The following is a 22,408-nucleotide window of genomic DNA, read 5'->3' on the forward strand; positions in this document are numbered from 1 at the left end:
TTAAGCACATATTTAGTGTACTTACTATGGTATCAGCAAATATTTTTAGTATCTTAAAGACAAACTGAGTTGAATTGTTGAGTTATTTCTAGATTAGAAGTTGGTACTTCAATGTAGATTAAGATCTTCAAGTACATATAAATATGGTACCAATTGCGGTAGTGATATTAGGTTTCACTGTATTCCTGAAGAACTGTTTGTATTTCTTCAAGTCATTTCTTCATGCCGAGAGTATATATGACTAAGACCTTTGGAAACAGGATGCTGAACAATACACCCGATTTGATTCTGGCAGGCTCATTTTAGGGACATTGCAGGAGTGACAAGAACCACAACCTCTTACGTCTCAAAGATATAACTATGACTGCAAGTGATAATCATTCCCAAATCATTTGATATACAAGTGAGACTGTTTCAATTAGTTTTTAATATTCAACCATATCAAAGTAACTTCTTAAACGCATTTATCATTAGTACATTATTCAAAAATTATCAAATAGTTTAGTTTTAATCTACATTATATACAGGTCAAGAAAGGCCACAGTAGTTATTTCAACATATCCCCCCTCTGAAACTGGAGAGGTTTAAAGTGACAAAGTGAAGTCCACAGATGAAGGTACAGTTGGCCATCTGTATCCCCAGATTCTGCATTCACAGATTTCACCATCCATGGCTTGAAAATGATTTTGTAAAAAAAAAAAGAAAAAGAAAAATCCAAAAAGCAAACCTTGATTTTTGCCATTAGATACGAACAACACTATTTTACTACATTATTGTAAATAATGGGACTTGAGTATCCTTGGATTTTGGTATTCACAGGGGGTCCTGGAACCACATTCCAGAGGATGCCAAGGGCCCACTCCAATATCCTATTGAACAAGCTGAGACCATTCTTCCTCTTTGGAGGCTAGTCTGACATTTCTGGGTTGTTGTTGTTTTTTAAAATCCATTCCATACACAATGAAACAATGTGTCATGTCATGGACCATTTCTGATATTAGGAATAATTTCTTGAGGATGCAGTGTCTTTGCTTCTATACCAACATGATAAGCCTTTACTCAAGAGCACGCTTTCACTGCTCTGGTGTATTACTATACTGTGAACTTCAAAATGTACTTAAAAGGCGACCACAGTTCTTGCACTAGTTGACAGTCCACTATGAACAATTATACGCTGCATGTAAACATGACTAAGTTACTATAGATAATACATACAATTTTTATAAAAATAACTTTAAAAAACCATCCTACCTCTGCACTGTTTACTGTTTTAATAAAATATAGCAACCACCTTTTGGTTGTTACTACTCCTGAGTTCACTGCTAATAAGTGTTTCATTCTCTTGGTCAACATCCATAGCCAGGCAACAAATTTTAACAAGTTCCATTTTAAACAGGTTGTTGTCCACTGAGAAAATTATATACCAGGAACTGACTAGTACCAAAGTATTGTGTTGCAAACAGCTTCCCATCAGGGGTAGGATCAGAAAAAGCGATTTCTTCCTTGCTCAAGTATGAGCCATATATGAAGTTGCTCCTGTTAAAAGAAAAAATTAAATCATGGAACAATACAAATCTTTTTAAAACAGCTGTCTTTCTATTGATCATTATTCATGAGCCAAAAAAGATGCCAATGAAGACATTCTTAAAACAAATATCAACTATGAAAATATTGCCCTGTTACCACTTTCATTCAGTAACAAAAAGCAGTTAACTAGGCACTGCAGTTTCTTTTCTTGCCTTTCCTCTAGCCTTTCCGTCTCTACAACCTCTGAAATAGAAGCTTCTGCTCTCTTGAGTCTAGTAATAATAATGATCCTGAAGTAACAGCATTACTGTTAACAACGGGGTGGCAGTTGATAGTTAGCCTTCAAATGCATTTTTGGGAAACTTTGTTATTTTTTGGAAAACTTTGTTATTCAAATTAATATTTACTATATTAAACACTCTGAATACTCTGAAGCACTCTATAAATGTTCTGTTCATTCCAATACAGAGAAATGTACTTACCTCAAGCATTCTAACATTCGAGAAGCTATTTTCTTCCGTCGCATCATGCTAAACACCCAGATACGACTAATGCCACAGAGAGCAGGCTCTGGGGATGTTGAGCAGCACCAAGCCTTTTGTCTTTCAAAGGTGACTTTCTCATTTTCTGTACTAACCTCTGGAATCTTTTCTTCAATAACTCTATACCCCTTGAGAAATGAGAATTGACATGAATTTTATTGATATAATCAAAATTACTAATAGTGTACAAGTTCAATTCAGTATCAGATGTTTTAATGGCTGCTTCTTCATAAAGTGTGCGTTATTTGTTGTACAGTGACTCTTTGGCAATTTTGATTTCCATATGTAAATTGGAAGATGGATACAACTGAAAAATCAGTTGACAGGAAATGCTAAGAGTCAGTAGGGGCTCCCCGCAATGTGCTCTTTTGGAATGTCACTGGGGTATGTCCTCTAGGGTTTCTCCCCTCTGAACAATTAGTGTAGCCCACAATTGATGTTTATACAACAGTCAGCCCTCTGCAGATTCAAGCATCCGCAGAAAGTAAGCCCACATCCCAAATTTGCAGATGACACCAAATTAGGAGGAGTAGCTAACACCCCAGAGGACAAGATAAAAATCCAAATTGACCTGAATAGACAAAAAAGCTGGGCCAAAGCTAACAAAATGAAATTCAACATGGAGAAATGTAAGGTACTGCACTTAGGGTGGAAAAATGAAAAGCACAGATATAGGATGGGGGACACCTGGCTGAATGAAACTACGTGTGAAAGGGATCTAGGAGTCCAAGTAGACCACAAGTTGAACATGAGTCAACAGTGCGACGCAGCAGCTAAAAAGGCCAATGCAATTTTAGGCTGCATCAATAAAAGTATAGTGTCTAGAATCAAGGGACGTAGTAGTGCCACTATATTCTGCTCTGGTCAGGCCCCACCTGGAATACTGTGTCCAGTTCTGGGCATCACAATTTAAAAAGGACGTTGAGGAACTGAAGTGTGTCCAAAGGAGGGCAACTAAAATGGTGAAGGGTCTGGAAACCTGCCCTACGAGGAATGACTTAGGGAGCTGGGGATGTTTAGCCTGGAGAAAAGAAGGTTAAGAGGTGATATGATAGCCCTGTTTAAATATTTGAAGGGATGTCATACTGAGGAGGGAGCAAGTTTGTTTTCTGCTGCTCCAGGGAACAGGACCCGGAACAATGGATGCAAGCTACAAGAAAAGAGATTCCACCTCAACATTTGGAGGAACTTCCTGACAGCAAGGGCTGTTCAACAGTGGAACACACTACCTCAGAGAGTGGTGGAGCCTCCCTCCTTGGAAGTCTTCAAACAGAGGCTGAATGGCCATCTGTTGGGTATGCTTTGATTGGGAGTTCATGCATGGCAGGGGGTTGGACTGGATGGCCCTTGTGGTCTCTTCCAACTCTATGATTCTATGTTTCCAACTAGCGTCCAAGTTTGCTCCCTCACCATTATTTCCTCGTTCCTGTTGTGTCACCTAGTTTAGACTGAAAGCCTGTGGGTGGAAACTGTATTGTTTTTATTTATTGTATGTAAGCCAGCTGAAAAGCGGTGAAAGTGCCTCAAATAATAAATTTATTATGAATTAAACATTACAGGAAATTTAAGGACAAAAAAAAAAGCAATGAAAATGAAGAGTAGTTTCGCAGGAGACAGCATTACTCACCCACTGGATATGCTCTGCAATTAAGCAACCAGATACTTTTTTATCATTAGAAATAAATAATAGTGTTTTAGTTCTGGAGCATATAACAGGAGCTTGTTGAAATCCAAGGTCATTATCTACCATCTCTCTGATCTCATCAACCTGCCAAAAACAGCATAATGGAATTAAAACTTAAGTGTGTATGTGTAGTGTGAGGGTTGTAAGTACAGGACTATTAAAGGAATCTTTTTTAAAAAAAGAAAATCATTAATAGTGAGGATGGGGAACAGATCTAGCCCACTAGATCCAGGATTGCAACTACTATCTTTGGCTATGCTAGCTAGGACTGATGAGTGTTTCAGTCCATAACATCTGGTGGGCCACATATCCTCCAACCTTGATATATATGGATTGCATATTAGTTACGGAAATGAATAAAAATCTAATTTTTGCATTATTAACAAAATCTCAACAAGGGTACCTTTTCACAAAAGTAAAGAACTATATAAAAATGTAACTCTTTGTTAAAAAGTAAGTCCAGAAGTAATATTTATTATAACTTTGTCTGTTCTAGCAATCCACCAGAACCAAAATTCTCAAAACTTATCAACATTTATCAACAGATTAAAAATCACATAAGTGGCAGAACCTGCTATTAATAAAATAAAAATGGACCCACCCAACCAAAGTTTTAGTACAAGGGTGGACAGCACATGACCCATTTTTGCTGTCTCCCAATACTGACATCTGCAGCACCACAGTCGCAATGGCTTTCTCCATTCATTCGCTTCCCATAACTTCAGGAAGCAAAGTAGATACTCTGTTCTGTACTCTGGTGTGAAGGGATGCTATAGTAAACTCCTGCATCACAGAAAGCCATTGCAGGTCCAAACAAATTTCAGCAACACCTATGGCAGCAAATTAAGTGACAGCTATTGCATTTTGGCAGTAGCAGAAACCCAAGTGGTGCTACAACCCCTTAAAGGACTGGACAAAGAGCCCCCCCCCCCCCGCCTTACGGAGGGATCTTAAAACTTCTGCTTTAAAAGATTCATGCAATTTAATAAAACTGATCCACAACACAGTAGCATCAGTCACTGGTGCATAAAGAGTATAGACACAAAAGGGCTGTGTTCCACACAGGTTAGCAATTAGGACTGTGTGGCCTTCTAGCTGCTGGATTGCATCTTTCAACACCTGTCAGCTTTGGCTACATGGGCTAGGTCTCATGAGAAGTAAAGTTTAACTATTCTCTGCCATGGCAAAGGCCACAGAATTCCCCTTTCATCATCTTTTTTTGACACCCATACACATACTGCATCTGTGCTCGCCTCCTTTATCACCATTAATGCCATGCCATCCTCCTAGATAAAGAAAGTGATACTGGGCTAGACAGAAATAATGGTGCACTGCCTTTTCATTTCTTGTAATAACCTGGTGTAGCAATTATATATGCCTCTCAACACACACAGAAACATTATATTATAACACAAGAATAACCTTCTGCTATAGTTTAATTAGCAAGCTAGCACCTGAAATCAATTAGAGCTACCTATTTCATATGCAAAAACAAGTAGAAAATACAGGTTTGTAAAAGTTTGATCTACCTTCCTCAGTGCATATTTTGGATCATCAGGAAGCACCATTATTATCTTGCCATCAGGATACTCAGCTAAAATTCTCTCTTTTTTCCAGCCCTAAAAAATAATAATAATACTAAACACACATGCTTTTACATTGCTTAACCCATTGTTTATATCTGTCTTTTCTTGCAATACAGCTGTAAAACATGCTACATTTGCCCAGCAAGTAAAAATCCTAATTTGGTTGTTTCACTTATAGAAATGAACAGAGATACAGAAGCTTATATAACACATACAAAAAATAGTAGCAAACTATTTATGAATGTGTTTTATAGTATAGAGTTCTCCCTCTCTCTTGTTTTATGTCCTGAACAAGCCAAATATAAATTAGCTTAGAAGTGGCAGGCACACTCTGTCAACCATACTGATTCCCAAAAGCAATATGTGCACAATATAGGTGTAGTATGCATATACACATGCATGCACACATACACACACACTATAGAGTATATATATTCTAGCCGCTAATTAATACATATATGTATGTATAATAAAGTTTTTTAAAGAAAGAATGAAGTGTTTCTTTAACACAGTTACCTCCACAGTACATAAAATATGTACAGTCTAATATTTTGGCATGCAAAAAGACCTCCAGGAGGCTTTCAGTGAACTGAATGGCATGCAATGGTTCAAAATAAGGAGTCACTTATAGTGTCATTGATTTAACTATCATAGTCACAAAAATGAGACTATAAAAAGAATAACTACCTTCTAAGAACCTAAGGGGGAAAGTTGCTACGCTGTGTGTATCTGAAGTTAAACATACTCAAAAATGAGGTAATTAACTCTTCTTCAGATCCACACTGATGGTGATTAATGAGCAGAACCTGCATGGAAAAAACAAAACAAAAAGCCACTTAAGTCTATTAAGATGGGATTTATTCAAAAACTAGAATTTATGTTGCTCAGAAAAGACTACCCAAAGTAGTTATTACAGAAGGACTAAAGTAAGTATAGACTAATTAAATCTGCAAACCTGACTGGTTATATGAACCACTTTTATAGTGGAGGAGAGGGGAAAAGAATCTCATTGTCCCCTAAATTTAAACCATGGCTAAAAGTGTTCACATCAAACATGTTTTCAGTGCTACATACTAGTTTACTGTCCAGTTTCAAGAAAACACATTAAACTTATGATATCAACAACTGACATCAGATGCAGGCTCTTTAGGACAACACTACTAGGAACAACCAGAATTAAACGTCATCAGTACATTTGATTTTCTATCACCAATGATTCTCAAGGCAGATTAATGGAAATACTGGCAAAGTATATGTGTTTACAAAAGAAACTCCTCAAAATATATTACATGTTTTTCTCTCCACTTTTAGATTTCATTCACTCACACTGACATCAATATTGGGAACCCTGGAATAAAGCTCAAGTGTCAGATTACATACAAGGTCAGGCTGCTTTAGGCATTGAAATGCCTTGCTCTCTGTAATGGGTTATATACAGGATTACTGCTGAAGATTATTCATAAACTATTTCTAGTTCAGAATATGGCAGCTAGATTTTTAATAAGGATTCAGCTTTATGAAGCTGTTAAGCTGATGCTAACTGCATTTACTCCCACTCATTTTTGGCCACAACTGAAAGTGCTGCTCCTGACCCTTAAAACCCTTCAGAGCTTGGGGCCAGAATTCCAACAGGACACAGGTATTCATATATAGCTGCCTCCATATTGAAATCAGAGGCATTTTTCATTGTTTACCTTATTTGAGGTAAATGACAGTGCCTTGGCTTTGGAATACTTTCTCTCGAGAGCCTCATCTGGTGAGCACTTTGGGGGTCTTTCTGTTATCAGGAGATTGTAGTTATTTTTCATGATTTGTTAATGTTTTAACTTTTATTGACATGCTTATTAGGAAACTGCTTTTATAGACTTGCTGTTTTAAGTTCATATAATGTTTATTTTACTATGTATCTAAATCAAGTGCGCCCACGCCAACCACAGACTTGCCACCCATGGATCTCTGAGCTTCCATGGACAGCAAGCCCTGGGTTTTTCAATGGGCACATATGCACACAGCTGTGCACATGGGCACAAACATGTATGCGTGCCCACTGAAAAGAACTGGACTGTAGGTCCTGTGTTTTTTGTTATCCGTGGGGAGGGGGGAGGGGTTCCGGAACCAATCCCCCATGAATAGCAAGGGGCTACTGTACATAAGACAGAAACAAATGTCTGCACTCCTACTTACACGGAGTCCACTAAAATCAACTGCATTCACTTTCAAATAAACTTAATGGACTGCATAGTGAAAAGTGAACCAGGGATATAACTTGGATTCAAATAATTTACAAAATGGAATGCACATAAAAATTGTGTAATATCAAAGGCCTAGTTAGATTTGCATAAATCCATCCACAATCCTTTGACACTGCAATTTTAGCTGGAAACAAAATGCTTATTAAGTAAAATTCCTAAATTCTTTTGGTAATGGAATGCTAACATGCCTGACAGATAGGCTGTAATACCCAAAAAAGGGTGGTGGTGGTGAATCTCACAAAAATGGCAGTGAAACCAAAGACAAAAATACACCCCACTAGGGATTTATTACAACAGAAGTGGGGAAATATTAATTTCCACCAGGGAAGCCAAAACCTCAATCTATCCCAGGTTCCAATCATTCATTCATTCAAGCATCTTCCATTGCTCCATCCCCAGCCCTGATTTCGTAAATGCTCTAGATTGGTTTTTTTCACAGGATCTCTTTCTCTGTAGTAGTCTTTTGTAAATAAAATGCAGAAAGTACAATAAGCTGCATTATCTTGCATGAGGGTTCAATGTATAATAAAACCATCAATATGAAAAAAGAAACCCTAAGACAGATGGGGGAGGGGGTATACATTCATATATCATTACATTCACAGGTAGATCTAAATCAAATATTGAATTTATATACTATGTATAAATTTAAGTAGCTTGGCAAGTTCAGTTCAGTTATCCTGGAGGTCTTACCAACATCACTACAAAGTATGGAAGGTAACAGGTATGATAAAGAAAACGAACTTCACTGGTTCTAATTCAGCTTACAGGGGTATATTAACCTAATTATAATTCTGTGTGGTAGGTAATTTTTACAAGTAAAATTTAGACTATGTAAAACTTAGTATTTTCTATTAGCCACACAACATTCATATATGCATGAAAAAAATATTCATATGGCTCCATTTTATTTGTGCTTTTACTTCTGATATATACAAAGTACACACGACAACAGAAAATGTATACATGGCATCATAGAGAAACTACTGGCAATCTTGGATAATGCTCAGTACGAGGCAATATATAATAATATTACTTCACAAGAGGAAAAACTTGGCCTAATATGTTTTAATGACTCTCAAGCACTCAGAACATTTCTAATGTGATTTCACTCTTGCCTAAAACATTTTAGTTCCTGTAATATGCTGTACCAGGCTTTAAACAGAATTCTGGTTAACGAATAGCAAAAGCATCAAAATTTGTGTACTGAAAAATAATTTTAAATTTTCTTACCACATATTTTACAGCACTTATAAACTGGTTATGAAAGAGTATGTGCTGAGTTTCATCCTCAGGATTTGAAGCAGTATAGAGCATTCCACAAATACTGCAGGAAATAGCTCCAAACCGTTTTTGTCCTGCATCCTATATTATAAAAATTAAATATTTTGTTAATACAAGAGTAATATGTTATATAAAGAACACTTATTTTATTTAAAAAAATACACAGTTCACAAATATCTTTAGACTCTATCCTGCTAAAAGATACAGTTTTATATTTGGCAGTAAGCAACATTCATAGTTTGTGCAACTCATAAATGTCCCTCCCAATCCTCCTTAATTTTAAAACAATGTTTAAAAAAAATGATCACCATAAAACCAAAGAAAAAGAACACATTTGAAGGTTCATGTATTTTGTTTAAAATAATACACAAGTTGAACATTTAGAATATACATGACATGACTACTTACTATGACAAGCTGCTTGTCACTATCTTTTGCTGCTTCTTTCAGTTTTTGAATATGTTCTTCAGATGAAGGGAGGCCACCACTACATTTTGATTCTAATGAAATTTTTGGCAGACACGACCTTTAAGTATGAAAACAATTTATATGAATTAAATGTTATTCCTGTTTGAATGAGGTAGTATGAACTTAAAACATTTTCTCAAATATTGTAAATGGAACAAATAAACAAATAAAACTTATTTTAGTGCATAAATATAGTTCAAAAATCTTTAGCAAAGCTTCCTTGAAGAAACTTGACCTGGAATCCTGCTGGGGAATTACAATGGTGTAAGTCAGACTAACACATCTGTGACACACTTTTAAAGTTGCTGAATAGAGATTCTGTTCCAACTCTGCAATGACCAAAATCTACCTCCCTCATATTGCCTGTATCAGCTCCCGGTCCATGGCAAGCTTCCAGGAAAAAAGAGACAGCTGTACATAATGGGTACAAATATGGTACTGGTCCCTGGCACATTAGGGGGAAATCTGCTGGTCCCCACAAGCACACAAACAGCCTTCATTATTTTTGATTTTTGGGTAGAAAGCAAAGCAACAGCCACACAGAGGATGACCTCAAGAAACTAGTGCATGCTGTGCAATTAGATCCAGAATAACTATGCTGGTGTATATTTTCACTACACTAGGACTGCACTGGGTATTGCTTGAGCTTATGTCTGAGGCAAAAGTCATGGCTGTTCTTTCATTCTTTCCTTCCTTCTGGATGGGAAAGAAGGAATGCTGCAAGTTTCTCCCTGAAAGAGGAGAAAGAGTTTCTGGAAGCAGTACCTAGACCTGTTCCTTGCTTCATTTCAGTACTGATGAGAGAGGTAGAGCAAACATTATGCATAGTGCCTTTAATACACAACCATGTTTTAAATAGGAGTGTGCTGTGAAAGCTGGAAATTGTGTTCTTGTCAACAAACAGTAAATGGCTCCTAAAATTGCTCATATGACTGCTTTCCTTTTCTAGAGATGCATGCTCTATTATTGGAAAGGAGAGAGTTATGCCTACATACTAACATGGTTTGGAGGGCTTTCTTGTTAGAGAGCTCTTTTTCTTCCATGATGGAAGCAAGTGTCATGTTCATGACTCGGAAAACATGACAACGTCTAATATAGGGCAGCATCACACAGAATGCTTGCAAAATGAACAGTGACTGATATTCACACTGACCTTTACAACACAGATATCCAAACATTTGCCATACAACATCTTAGCAGTCCTCAGCAGACAGAAGATATACCCAAAGGAGAAAAGGCACACAGTGTGTGGGTAGGGATGCCATATCCCGGCGGCCCCTGGGACAAACCCACTTTTGGGGGGGCCCTGCCCGCCCTGGCCCGGTTCCCCTCCAATTCCGGCCTTTTTCCTGGGCCCAGCCTCCGGGCCGGGCGCGCTCATACGGCCATTACAGCGGCCACTAACGCGGCTGGCCGGCCACCCACCTCCTCCTCCTCCTCCTCCATGGCCGCGCCGCGCCGCCCTCCACCGCTCCTCCTCCATCTCCTCTCCAGCGCAGCTGCTGCGCAGCCCCGTGGCGCTTGCCTGGGCCACGGCCGGCAGCAGCGTGCGCTTGCCCCTTTTGTGCGCTCGTGCGCGGGGCTTAAGGGGCAGCACTCGCCTCCTAAGCCTTCTGGCCAATGGCAGACGAGCAGGGGCTGGCCTAGTTTCCAGCCCCAGTCTGCCATTGGCCAGTGTCAGGAGCCTAGGAGGAGGAGGCGGAGGCAAAGGAGGAGGAGGATGACGAGGCAAAGGAGGAGGAAGAGGAGGCAAAGGAGGAGGAGGCGGTGACAAAGGAGTAAGAGGAGGAGGAGGAGGCAAAGGAGGAGGATAGGCCTCTGGGCCAGGGGGAGGGAAAAGTTTTTATTTTTATTTTTAAATATATTCAACCCAGCCTTGGTATTTTATTTTATTTTATTTTTAAATATATTCAACCCAGCCTTGGTATTTTATTTTATTTTTGTTATTAAATAACAAAGTGTCCTCCATTTTGACCATGTCTAAGAAACATGCATTTATATTAACATTTTTTAAAAAATCATTATTTTTTGGGCGTGTCCTCCATTATAAAAGAAACGTGTCCTACATTTGTAAATCGTGTCCTACATTTGTCCCGGTTTGGAGCTCCTGACTTATGGCAACCCTATGTGTGGGGCAAAGTAGAAGATGGAAACAAGCAAGTAAAAAGGGAGATAATGATTACTATTTTATTATATAAATTCAACTGTAAGTTATATTTTTGTGTTGAAAGACAGAAGGGTTTATTTACTATAAGCGACACAAATATAGTTCACCCCATTCAGTTAAGACACTTTTCTGCAGTCTTTTTTTATCAGAACATGGCTAGGTAAGTCTGAGGTTATCAGACCTACAAAGCATACCGTTGATGATTTCTACAGTATAAACTTCAGTCAACAGAAATACATGCACCCTCCCTAAGGAATAACTACTTTTATATTCATTAAGCTAGTTAGTAAATTAGGGACAATAACTAAGTTTTTGAAAGGATTTATAATGTCATTGTAAACATGCAGCCTCCAATATTAGATCATAAAACTGACTGATAAAATAATATACAGCAAAGAAAAGCTCAGAAGATCTGCAATGTCAGGTGCAAACAAAATGGGTCAAGTCCTAGTATAGTCTACCACAACAAAGGATAGGGTGAAAAGGATAACAGTTTAAATTGAGAGTGGTCAGACAGTAGTTATCAACACAAAAACTCAATGTACATATTTTATTTTTATTATACCCAGAGAATATAGAAAAGAAAAACATATTACACATGCACCACCAACTTTTACTGTGTTTATAATATGTAAATGTTTTTAAGGAAAAGGGTTAAAACTTTAATGCTGACTTAAGGATGAACAAAGTATGAACAAAGGCACTAAGCAATACAACTTTAGAATTTTACTAAATATTTGTACCTGCTCTCATTTGTCTCCAAAGTTTTACTTGTGAACAGTGTTCGAACCAATTGTTTGGGAGCTGAATCTACAAACAAATCAAACACGTCACTTCATATGCATCATTAAAACGTGTATAAAGAAAGACATAATGTTGAATGATAAACAAATACAGAAAGTACAGATATGCCTTTAAATAAAATGGAAAAATTTAACTACCTAAAACAAAGACATTTTCTGTGTAACTTTTATGTCTTTGTTCATTTTTTTAAATTACTGAAGTCTTACAATTGGCTATTAAAACATTTTGCAGCTAAAAGAAATTTCAAAGGTAAATGGAAAATAATCTAGGAATCAAAAGGTGCAATTCATAAACAAAAGAGCCCTAGTGATGCAGTAGTTAAATGCCTCTACTGCAGCCACTCACTCACAAACCACAAGGTTGTGAATTCAATACCAGCCAAGGGGTCAGGGCCAGCTCAGCCTGGCATCCTTCTGAGGTTGCTAAAGTGAATACCCAGCTTATTGGAGGCAATCGGCTTACACTTTTGGCTTACAATAATGTAAACCGCTTAGGGAGTGCTTAAGTGCAATGATAAGCGGTATAGAAATGTACTTGCTATTGCTATAAACTAAGTGATTTCATTATGCATGAATGAATCCAATGAATATAGATTCAAACTATTCTACAAGATCACACTTTTGTCTAATTAAGTGATCTGCAGTCACTGTCATGAAAGTGTTAATCTTTTGTTCAGGCACTGAGAAACTTTCCATATATAATCATGTATAAGTAAAAAAATATATGCCAAAAAATTGCCCCCCAAAAACTGGATCAACTTTTACACCAGTCAGTATGATAATACAGTGGGAATCTGTGGGAGATTCGTTCCAAAACAGTGGACCCTCAAGTCTTGTTGTCCCCAATGGCCGCACAGGGGTTCAAAGCTGCTCAGAATTTAAAAGACCGATGAAAATCGAATATACGGACATTAAGGAATTGGGAGGGAAGGATAAGCAAAACAGACTCACAACAAGTAAAATAAGTAAAATAAATTCATAACAGGCAAGTAGAGTTCCCTCAATAAGTCCTCCTTTGCTCCTGGGTTCCACATGCGAGCTCTGGGCCAGTTGCTCCTGAACCCCTAAAAGTGCTCCAGAGCACATTACCGCAGAGGCCCGGGCCTGTTTCCAGACCGGGCTGCAATCTCAGCCCAGTGCCAGTGACTGCCCACCAAAGCCCTCAGGCTGCTCGAAGGTGAACGACGTGGCGGCGGATGAGGAGGGCACAGCAAAGAGACAAGGCTGCCCACCCACTGTGTCATTCTCCTCATCCATATTTTACCCTCGACATATCCACGGGTCATACCAAAATGTATCCTCAATTTATAGTCGAGTATATATGGTAATATATCAGATAATTCCTACAATATGCTGGAGTCAATTAAGGGCTACCCAGGTGAAAGGAAATACCTTCAGTTGTACAATGTACATAACAGGAACCATTATACCTTCTTTGTATGGTACATATAATGAAGAAACAGTCAGGCCATGAACCATTAGCAGAGTTCTCATGCAGAACGACCCAATTCAATAGCTGGCATTTCTAATCAAAAAGCAGCTCAGACAATGGTGTTGGGAAAGAGTTGACTAAAGTTTTCCTAAGATACTGACAGAGTATAAAATACAGTGTGCACTTGCTTTATGTGGGGGATCCGTTCCAGACTCCCTCATGTAAAGTAAATTCCACCTATGCTCAAGCCCCATTTAAATGAATGGGGATCATGTACATGGTGGTACGGTGGTGTGGTGGTGCGCGCACACCATGGGTGCACGCCCCATTAGTCCCTATGGGACACGCCAACCTTCTCCCTGCGCGGCTTTCAGTGTAAGCTGAAAGCTGTATAAAACGCTCCCGCGTATGATGCGGGCGCACTGTACTGACTAGATAGCTCTGTGGTGTGACTCATAAGGCATCTTCATGAGTTCAAATAATCGAATATTAACACAATGAATAACTAAGTAGGCAGCATATCTAAAAATGATCCAAAGGACCTATGGTATTTTAGACTGCATGGAAAGGATCATAATTTCTACTGTGTCAAGCGCGGGCTTGCTATCCGTAGATTTGAACATGGGTGGACGGCAAGCCCTGGCTTTTGCAATGGGTACACGCTCCTGTGTGCACCCGCGCTGGCGCAAGTGTGCACCCATTGCAAACAACAGGACTTGAGGTCACACATTTTTTGCCATCCATGGGGGGATCTAGAATGGATCCCCCACAGATACCAAGGGCTCACTGTATTACTCTAATAGATAGCTAGTAGTTGAGATTAGCACTCTGAAGACCGGGGTTCAAATCCCCCCTTGGCCATAGAAAGCCAGTGGGTGACCTCTGGCAAGTCACACTCTCTCAGCCTCAGAGGAAGGCAATGACAAAATGCAGGGCCAAATAAGCTGGCAGCTTTCAGGGTGTGACATTCAAATGATGCATACCTACAAAGTGGCCAGAAAGAACTCTGACAATGAGATCTGGTCCTTTGGACCTTATCAAAAAGGAATGGATTAAATCTGACTCCTGGCAACACTAGCTTGGGACTGCGGCGGCGGCCCACTTCGGGAGCAGGCTGTATGATCAGTGCACTCCTGGCCCAACTGCAGCAGGAACAGCCTCTGGCCACTCTTTACCGACCGTGTGCTTTGGCCCTGTACTTTGGAAATTACTTTAAGGTACACAAAAACAACATAAGCAGCACCAGTTAAAATTTTATTTGAAGTCACCTCTGGACATTAGAGCCTAACCAGCAGACCAAACTATATTCTTGAAATCCAAAAACCTCTGGAATGGGAAGATATGGTGGAAGGGAGAGTATCCTCACTGGCCAAAATACAAGGCCAGTGGATTGAATCATAATTTCCTGGACTGAATCACAATTTGTGCAAACTTTCTCTAAGAAAAGATGGAATATTCTAGCAGTGCTCAGAAACTTTAGAAAGAACAGATGGCAAATTTTTGGATTTAAAATCCCAGAATCCCTAACAATGGTTGGGGCGTCTGAGAGTACAAGTCCAAAGATTCTGGAAGGCCAAAGGTTAAGAACCACTACCATACACTGAAATAGGCAATTTTAATATATAAGAATAATTAAATTAACTTCCCAATAATAAACCAGATTAGCAAAGGAAAAAAGCTCCACTGAAAAGAACTTAAGTGTCATCAATTTGACATTTTCAAAAAATACTTTCAAGTTTTTATTACTGTGATAAGTGCATAGCATTTGATTTCAAAATTTATAGTGTCCTTTCTAATTCATAAAAATAAGTTCATGATTAATTAAAGTGGGGGGGGAATCAGTTCACGTACATACAAATTTGAACATTCAAACACCAATGAGTTCTGCAAAAAATGATACAACTATAAAATGCATAAATCTTATATTTACCTTGAGATTTGATTTCTGCAGTATCTTTTATTACTTGCTTTGCTGACGATTGTGTGATCATTGGTTTCACTGGCGTATTTTCTGGACTTGACTCCAAATGTAAGTTGAAGTTCTAAAAAAAATCACAACATAGTTTCAATCATTGTTCCACCATACGCTGCAATGTGTACACATCAAAGTTTTATAAAAGAATGCAGTTTAGAGAAATAGAACAATTCAAGTTAATAATTCCTGTTATACAGGGAGAGGCAGGTGTGCAGTAGATCAACAGGTTTTTGTGGTGCTTTCCCTTGCATTAATTATCTCTTGCCCCAGTCTTCCCCCATCTTTATGAACCTACACTTGCTGTTTTGAGAGTTTGCGTCTTAGATTAATTTTCTGATATATTTACATAGTCATACAGTATTGGTATAGGATGGAACAAGTCACTAGCTGCCCTGCATACATACTCTCTAACCAAGTTCTGATAACTAGGCTTTAATGATCTGGCAAAAAACAAACTAGATCTCATGAATCTAAAGCCTATTCAGTCAAGCTTATTCTGTGTTAAATGAAAAAATAATCCCTTGACATTTAATTACAGATACCTGCTGGAAATGTCTAGGGGCAACACCTATTGCAGATCACTTTTTAAACAGCCAACTGCAATTGTCTCTTGAAGCTGTCTTGTATATTTTTACACTGACAGCAATATAGTTTTAGTACACTGCAGAGATGTCTTGATTACCTTGTAGAAAAGAAGCTCTGGAAAGCTTCTGCTGTACTGCAAACAGACAGTAAATGCATTAGAGCAAATCATACATATTTTCTCAATGTAAAACTGACTGGAACAACTTTAATATGTATTGCTTTGAAAAAAGAGCATTAAGAATGACAAAACTAGTTTATCACAAGTACCATGATATTTTTCAATTACTGAAGAAACTGCCCCACAAAACAGGACTATTCAATCTAATCTCATACTCAGATATATGAACTATATTGTAATGATACCATACTATATACCAATTATTATATTTAGTAAACACTAGTAAATATATAAGGAGCATACTGAGAGCAAACATATATATCGACTATACCTTCATAAAACCATATTACAATTAATTACCTTATCTGGTATTGGTTCAGGACAATGTGTCGCTTCAAATAATCCGTTTTTTATATCCTGTACAAGCAGTTCAGCATGTGACATCTTAACTTTATTCTGGCCTCCTTCAGGAGAAGCTGTATTCAACTTCTTCAAATCATTTGTTGTGTTACTGTTATTTTGTGACTGTATCAATTTTCTTTGGCCTTCTTCTGGAAGGTGTATTTCTGCCGTTCTTCCTTGTTCTCCCACAGGCATGCTATGCTTTAAAATACCAAGGGTGGGTGTACTCTGAGAATGTGAGATGCTTTGGCTCACGTGATTAACCTTTTTAAACTTTATTTTAGTCCATTTAGAGTTTTTGTTTGCAGTGTTATGTCTGCCATTCACAGTACATTTGACAGGCATTCCTTTTTTGCTGGGGAAAAATCGTTTACATGGAGAGTTCTGATTAGTTTCTTTTTCAGCACATACTGCAATCTGTGGCAACTCCTCTACTTTCTCTCTTTGTTTCTCTTTTCCATACTCAGGAGAGTCTCTTTTTACCTCCACTGTGTCTGATTCAATCTCACCTGCAATTTCCTCACACAGCTCAAGAATGCTAAACTTTTTGGTTTTCATTGCATCCTCTGGTTCACAAACAGGTTTTGGATTTGAAGGTGCTGGCAGCGCTCTCTTGGTTTTTACACTGATTTTTCCATTTTTGTGCACAACCTCTTTTACTTTCCTTTTCACACTACAAGAAGATGCTACAGAGCTAGGAACTGTGTTGACAGATTTATTTCTAGAGTTTTCAAGATTACTGTCAAGATTTCTTGATTCTTCTTGCTTATCTTGAGATGTAGTTAAATCACTTATTTTAGAATCTACTTCAGATTTTTTCTCTTTCATAGAATCCATTTTCTCTAATGCTTCACTTCCTCTGTTCTTACATTCATCATTTTCCAAAAGCTTTTGTTCCATTTTCTGTTGGAGAGGCTTTGGTTTTTCTTTTTTAACATGCGGGACTTGTTTTTTCATTTGTGTGCACTGCTTCTTAACAGAAACATGTCCTTTATTTTTTCCACTACGCAATGATCGCACATTAAATGACTGCTGCAGTCTTTGTGATCTTCTAGTCTGATATTCATCACATGACACATCATGTTGTAATCTATGAAGATCCTGCACCACCTCCTTCTGAGACCCTTCCTTAGCTTTTGTGACATGCAACTGATCTTGTCCAGCTCTAGTAGGGCTTTTGTCAGAATTGGTACCCACTGACCTTGTAGTTCTTCCCTGGTTAGACTCACAAGGTTTTTTGTTACCAAAGGTTTTAGTCCGTGCTGGTTCAGAGTTTTGAAAAGTGGGGGGGTTTGCACGAGGATTTTTGGAATTCTGAGCCTCTAAGTCAACACTGCTACTTTTAAGAAGTTTACCAGTCTTATTCGTTCTCTCCTGTTTGGAATTTTCTTTCATCGCTTTTGTTTTAGAACACTGGTTCTTGTGAGCAGCTTTAATGGGCAACACTGAACCTCTATGATGCATAGTTTCAGTAAAACACTTTTTTGTATCTGCAGAGGACCTTCTTTGCTTCCTGCTTTCACAGGAAGTCTTCTTTTTGACAACACTGAGTTTCCCCTTCCCTTTAGAACAAATCTTAGACGAGGACTTTGCAGAGTTCAGAGGGTGAGTATGGCTTACTTTGGAAGATTTCTGGGTTGTTTTTGTAGGAGGTAATTTACTCAAAGGTTTTAGGGATGTTCTTTTCACACATACTGTTTTAACAGTTTTCTTTTTTAATTCGTTTAAAGTCTGCTTAGAGTGCTTCTGTGCTTGTTTATTTTGGGAAGGTAGTATAGAAGATCTACTTTTATCAACAGATGACCTGTCAGTTTTGGTGGCAGTTTTACGCATTCCTTTCTTCAGCACCATATTTTTATCAGATGTATGTTTGGCATTAGCTGGTTTTCTTTCTTTTCTACTTGTTACCAATTTATTATTCTTATCCAGTTTCTGCCGCTTAGCAGGGGGTTCGACTTGCACAGATTTTCTTTTCTGTGCTGCCATTTCTGAAAAAGCCAAATACTATGTCATTTCTACAGTCTTTCCAACTACTTCTGCATCAATTCAAACATAAGCACAAAAGTTTACGCAATGACTTAGCTTACTCACAGGTACTGTTTTATAAGTGAACTCTGTCTCAGTAAAAGAAATGTTATGATCTGTGAAAAACACATTCCTCATACATTTGCATCCAAAGAGAGCATTGCATTTCTCCTATAAACACAGAAACAAACATATTACTCATATGGCAATTGTTTTACACACATCCACAAGTTCAGTTACCAGGAGGACCTGCATTTTGCTACAGTTTGGACTTCCTTCTAACATTTTGTATTCATATTTCAAAACTGGCTTTCTAATTCTTCCAGAAGCCGAGAATTTAATACGTAACTTACATATTAAATAATATGTAATCTACATACTAAATAAGCACGAATTTTCACTATTGAAGAAGAATTTGTTTACCCTAACATTCCACACAAGTTCAAAATTTGTTACTGGATTAAAATCCAGTGCATATGAAGCATGGGGTGGCCTCAAAAGTGGGACACTACTTACTGCAGATAAAGAGTTATATAAAGCTGCTTTACAGAACATCTATATAACAAGAAAAGTCACCCAGTTTGATCTATGCAAGAGAGGAGGGAGCAAAATGTAGCCCTGCCGACTGTGGTGGACTGCAGCTCCCAGAATTCCTCACCATTAGCCAACATTTTGGAGGGCCACACAGAAAGCAAAGGAGGCTATTAAGTGTTGTTGCTTTGTTGGCTACACCAAAATATGGCATGCAAACCAGTTTCAAACCATAACTGTAAGTGGTTTCTGACTTACAGTGACCCTAAGATGAACCTATCACCAAATTTTCTTGGCATGATTTGTTCAGATGTTTGCCAATCATCCTCTGATTACTGATTTTAGCAACCTTTAGCCTGGAGAAGATTAAGAGGTGATATGGTAGCCCTGTTTAAGTATTTGAAAGGGTGTCATATTGGCCGGTTACACACCGGCACTTGGGACGTCCGCAGGATGTCCCATTTTAAAAAAGGGCCATCTCTTCTAGACGCCCCTGGGTCTAATACGGACTCTGTCCGTACAATATGGCACCGGCCGTTCCACACGGCTGGTGCCATCTTTACTTATCAGACACATAGCGTCCGAACAGTGGCGCCTCGCGACGTCATAGAGGCGCCGCAAGAAGGAGCTCCATTTTGGAGCTCCTTTTTTCCTCCGCGCGGGAGCTGTGCGGTGTGGCTGCTACGGCTCCTGCACGGAGCAAGCGGCGGCGGCGGCAGACTGCCTCAAAGCAGCGGTCTATAACCCGCCATTGAGAATCATAGAGCTGGAATAGACCGCAAGGGCCATCCAGTCCAACCCCATTCTGCCATGCAGGAACTCTCAATCAAGGCATCCTCAACAGATGGCCATCCAGCCTCTGCTTAAAGACCTCCAAGGAAGGAGACTCTGCTACACTCTGAGGAAGGAGTTTGTTCCACTGTCGAACAGCCCTTACTGTTGGGAAGTTCCTCCTAATGTTGAGGTGGAATCTCTTTTCCTGTAGCTTGCATCCATTGCTCCGGGTCCTAGTCTCTGGAGCAGCAGAAAACAAGCTTGTTCATTTCTCAATATGACATTCCTTCAAGTATTTAAACAGGGCTATCATATCACCTCTTAACCTTCTCTTCTCCAGGCTAAACATCCCCACCTCCCTAAGTCGTTCCTCATAGGGCATGGTTTCCAGACCCTTCACTATTTTAGTCGCCCTCCTTTGGACACGCTCCAGTTTCTCAATGTCCTTTTCAAATTGTGGTGCCCAGAAATGGACACAATATTCCAGGTGAGGCCTGACCAAAGCAGAATACAGTGGCACTATTACTTCTCTTGATCTAGACACTATACTTTTATTGATGCAACCTAAAATTGCATTGGCCTTTTTAGCTGCTGCATCGCACTGTTGACTCATGTTCAACTTGTGGTCTACTTGGACTCCTAGATCCCTTTCACATGTAGAAGTCTCTCATTCAGCCAGGTTTCACCCATCCTATATCTGTGCATTTCATTTTTCCGCCCTAAGTGCAGTACCTTACATTTCTCCCTGTTGAAGTTCATTTTGTTAGCTTTGGCCCAGCTTTCTAGTCTATTCAGGTAGTTTTGAATTTTGATCCTGTCCTCTGGAGTATTAGCTACTCCTCCTAATTTGGTGTCATCTGCAAATTTGATAAGTACTGTATGCCCCCAATTCTGTCCTCCAATTCATGGGGCAAGCTTGTTTTCTGCTGCTCCAGAGACTGGGCCCTGGAACAAAGGATGCAAGCGGCAGGAACAGAGATTCCAACTCAACACTCGGAGGAACTTCCTGACAACAGAAGGTGGGACAAACTCTCTGGGCCCCAGAACCAACTCCAGCTCCCAGAATTCCATGGCAAATAGCCAGACAAAGAGTTTAAAGCGCTACCAAACCGAGTTATTCGTCCAGTGTGGATGCAGCCAGAGAGAGAGAGGGGGGGGGGGGCAGGGCCTGTGTAGATTTCCTCCCAAGCAGCGCAGGCTCTTTGTTGTTTTACCTCCGGGGCAGAGGGGCCGAAGGGAGGCCTCGCTCTGGGCTCTGGGCCTTGTTCCTCACCGGCCTCGCAGCCTCCTCATCTCGGGCACAAGGGGAGGGAGCGCTGCCTCTTCTTCTGCTGCTGCCTCTGCTGCCTGGATCCCTCCCAGCATCCGGGGGAGGCGGCTCCTTCCTCCTCGACGCCACCGAAGTCACGCGGCTGCCTGGCTTTGAAACCACACTTTCGACCACAGAGATTTCCGGCTGCCCTTCGCAGCCCTTGGGTACTCCAGCCACCCACAACCCCCTCCTCCTCCTCCTCCTCCTCCTGCTCCATGTGCGGGGAAAGGAGTTGGCAGCCCCCTTCCTCAGCTTCTGAGGCACCTTTGAGGCTCAGGGAAAAGAATGGAGTTGGCAGCAGGAGCTTTCCTAGACTGAAGCCTAAGCAGAGAGAGGTAGGAATGCATCTGAGGAAGTAGGCTCAAGTCCAACGGCTTCCTTTCGCTGAGTCTCAAAGGGGCACTGACTCTACAGACCAAGAGGGCGATCGATCTCTTTGCATTCCACAGCAGGAATGGCTTTCAGGAAAAAACATTAACAGGCTAAGCAGCTCCTGAACACACTGCAGAAATAATCCAGTTTGAGACCGCTTTAACTGCCCCAGCTCAGTGCTAGGGAATCCTGGGAACTCCGCTCTGGGCCCCACAACAAACTCCAGCTCCCAGAATTCCATAGCCTTGAGCCAGAAAAGACTTAAAGCGGTGCCAAACCGGGTTATTTCTGCAGTGTGGAAGCAGCCTTTGTACTGCACTGCAGAACCGGAAGTGTGTGGAGTATTTATTTCTCTCTGCTTCTCTTTGCTGCCTCAGAACCCGCCCATCGGTCACGTGAAGATTCTAGCCCCGCCCCAACAATCTCCCCCCCCCCGTTTGGAACCGGATTTCCGGTGGAGAAACTTCAACAGCAACTCAGTGGTTCCTCCCCAACCTTGTTCAGCCAGGCCTTTGGACTTCAATTCCCAGAAGCCTCGGCCAGCTTGGGCAATGGCCAAGAATTCTGGG

The 22,408-nt window shown here is 39.9% G+C and overlaps 1 protein-coding gene across 6 annotated transcripts; it reads right to left on the reverse strand.

The window, feature by feature from the left end:
* Nucleotides 1-400: 400 nt before the first annotated feature.
* Nucleotides 401-21,582, reverse strand: ESCO1 (establishment of sister chromatid cohesion N-acetyltransferase 1). 6 transcript variants are annotated; one of them, XM_089517154.1, is made up of 11 exons: nt 21,370-21,409; nt 18,917-19,021; nt 16,784-18,813; nt 15,676-15,787; nt 12,254-12,320; nt 9,284-9,401; nt 8,825-8,956; nt 5,283-5,372; nt 3,697-3,837; nt 2,010-2,197; nt 401-1,536 (listed from the first exon to the last, which is right to left on the reverse strand). In XM_089517154.1, the coding sequence occupies exons 3-11, from the start codon at nt 18,809-18,811 to the stop codon at nt 1,389-1,391; spliced, it is 3,024 nt and encodes a 1,007-aa protein (XP_089373280.1). In that variant the 5' UTR covers nt 18,812-18,813; nt 18,917-19,021; nt 21,370-21,409; the 3' UTR covers nt 401-1,388. The 6 variants fall into 6 exon arrangements, with proteins under 6 accessions (XP_089373280.1, XP_089373282.1, XP_089373284.1 ...); XM_089517156.1 differs by lacking the exon at nt 21,370-21,409 and adding an exon at nt 21,261-21,315; XM_089517158.1 differs by lacking the exon at nt 18,917-19,021 and having other exon boundaries at nt 21,370-21,582.
* Between the last annotated feature and the right edge of the window lie 826 nt (nt 21,583-22,408).

This window comes from Sceloporus occidentalis, unplaced genomic scaffold (assembly GCF_023333645.1).
Source record: "Sceloporus occidentalis isolate IW3139 unplaced genomic scaffold, rSceOcc1.0.p SCAF_3, whole genome shotgun sequence".
In the NCBI taxonomy this organism is placed as follows: Eukaryota; Metazoa; Chordata; class Lepidosauria; order Squamata; family Phrynosomatidae; genus Sceloporus; species Sceloporus occidentalis.

Bases quoted from the DNA above. Each gene is read 5' to 3' on its own strand.
- ESCO1 (XM_089517158.1), bottom strand. From the start codon at position 18,811: ATGGCAGCACAGAAAAGAAAATCTGTGCAAGTCGAACCCCCTGCTAAG. The intron at 8,957-9,283 runs GTAAGTAGTCAT...TTTATAATATAG, and splicing joins GTGACAAGCAGCTTGTCATA to GATGCAGGACAAAAACGGTT. The intron at 3,838-5,282 runs GTAGATCAAACT...TGTTTTTGGCAG, and splicing joins CAAAATATGCACTGAGGAAG to GTTGATGAGATCAGAGAGAT.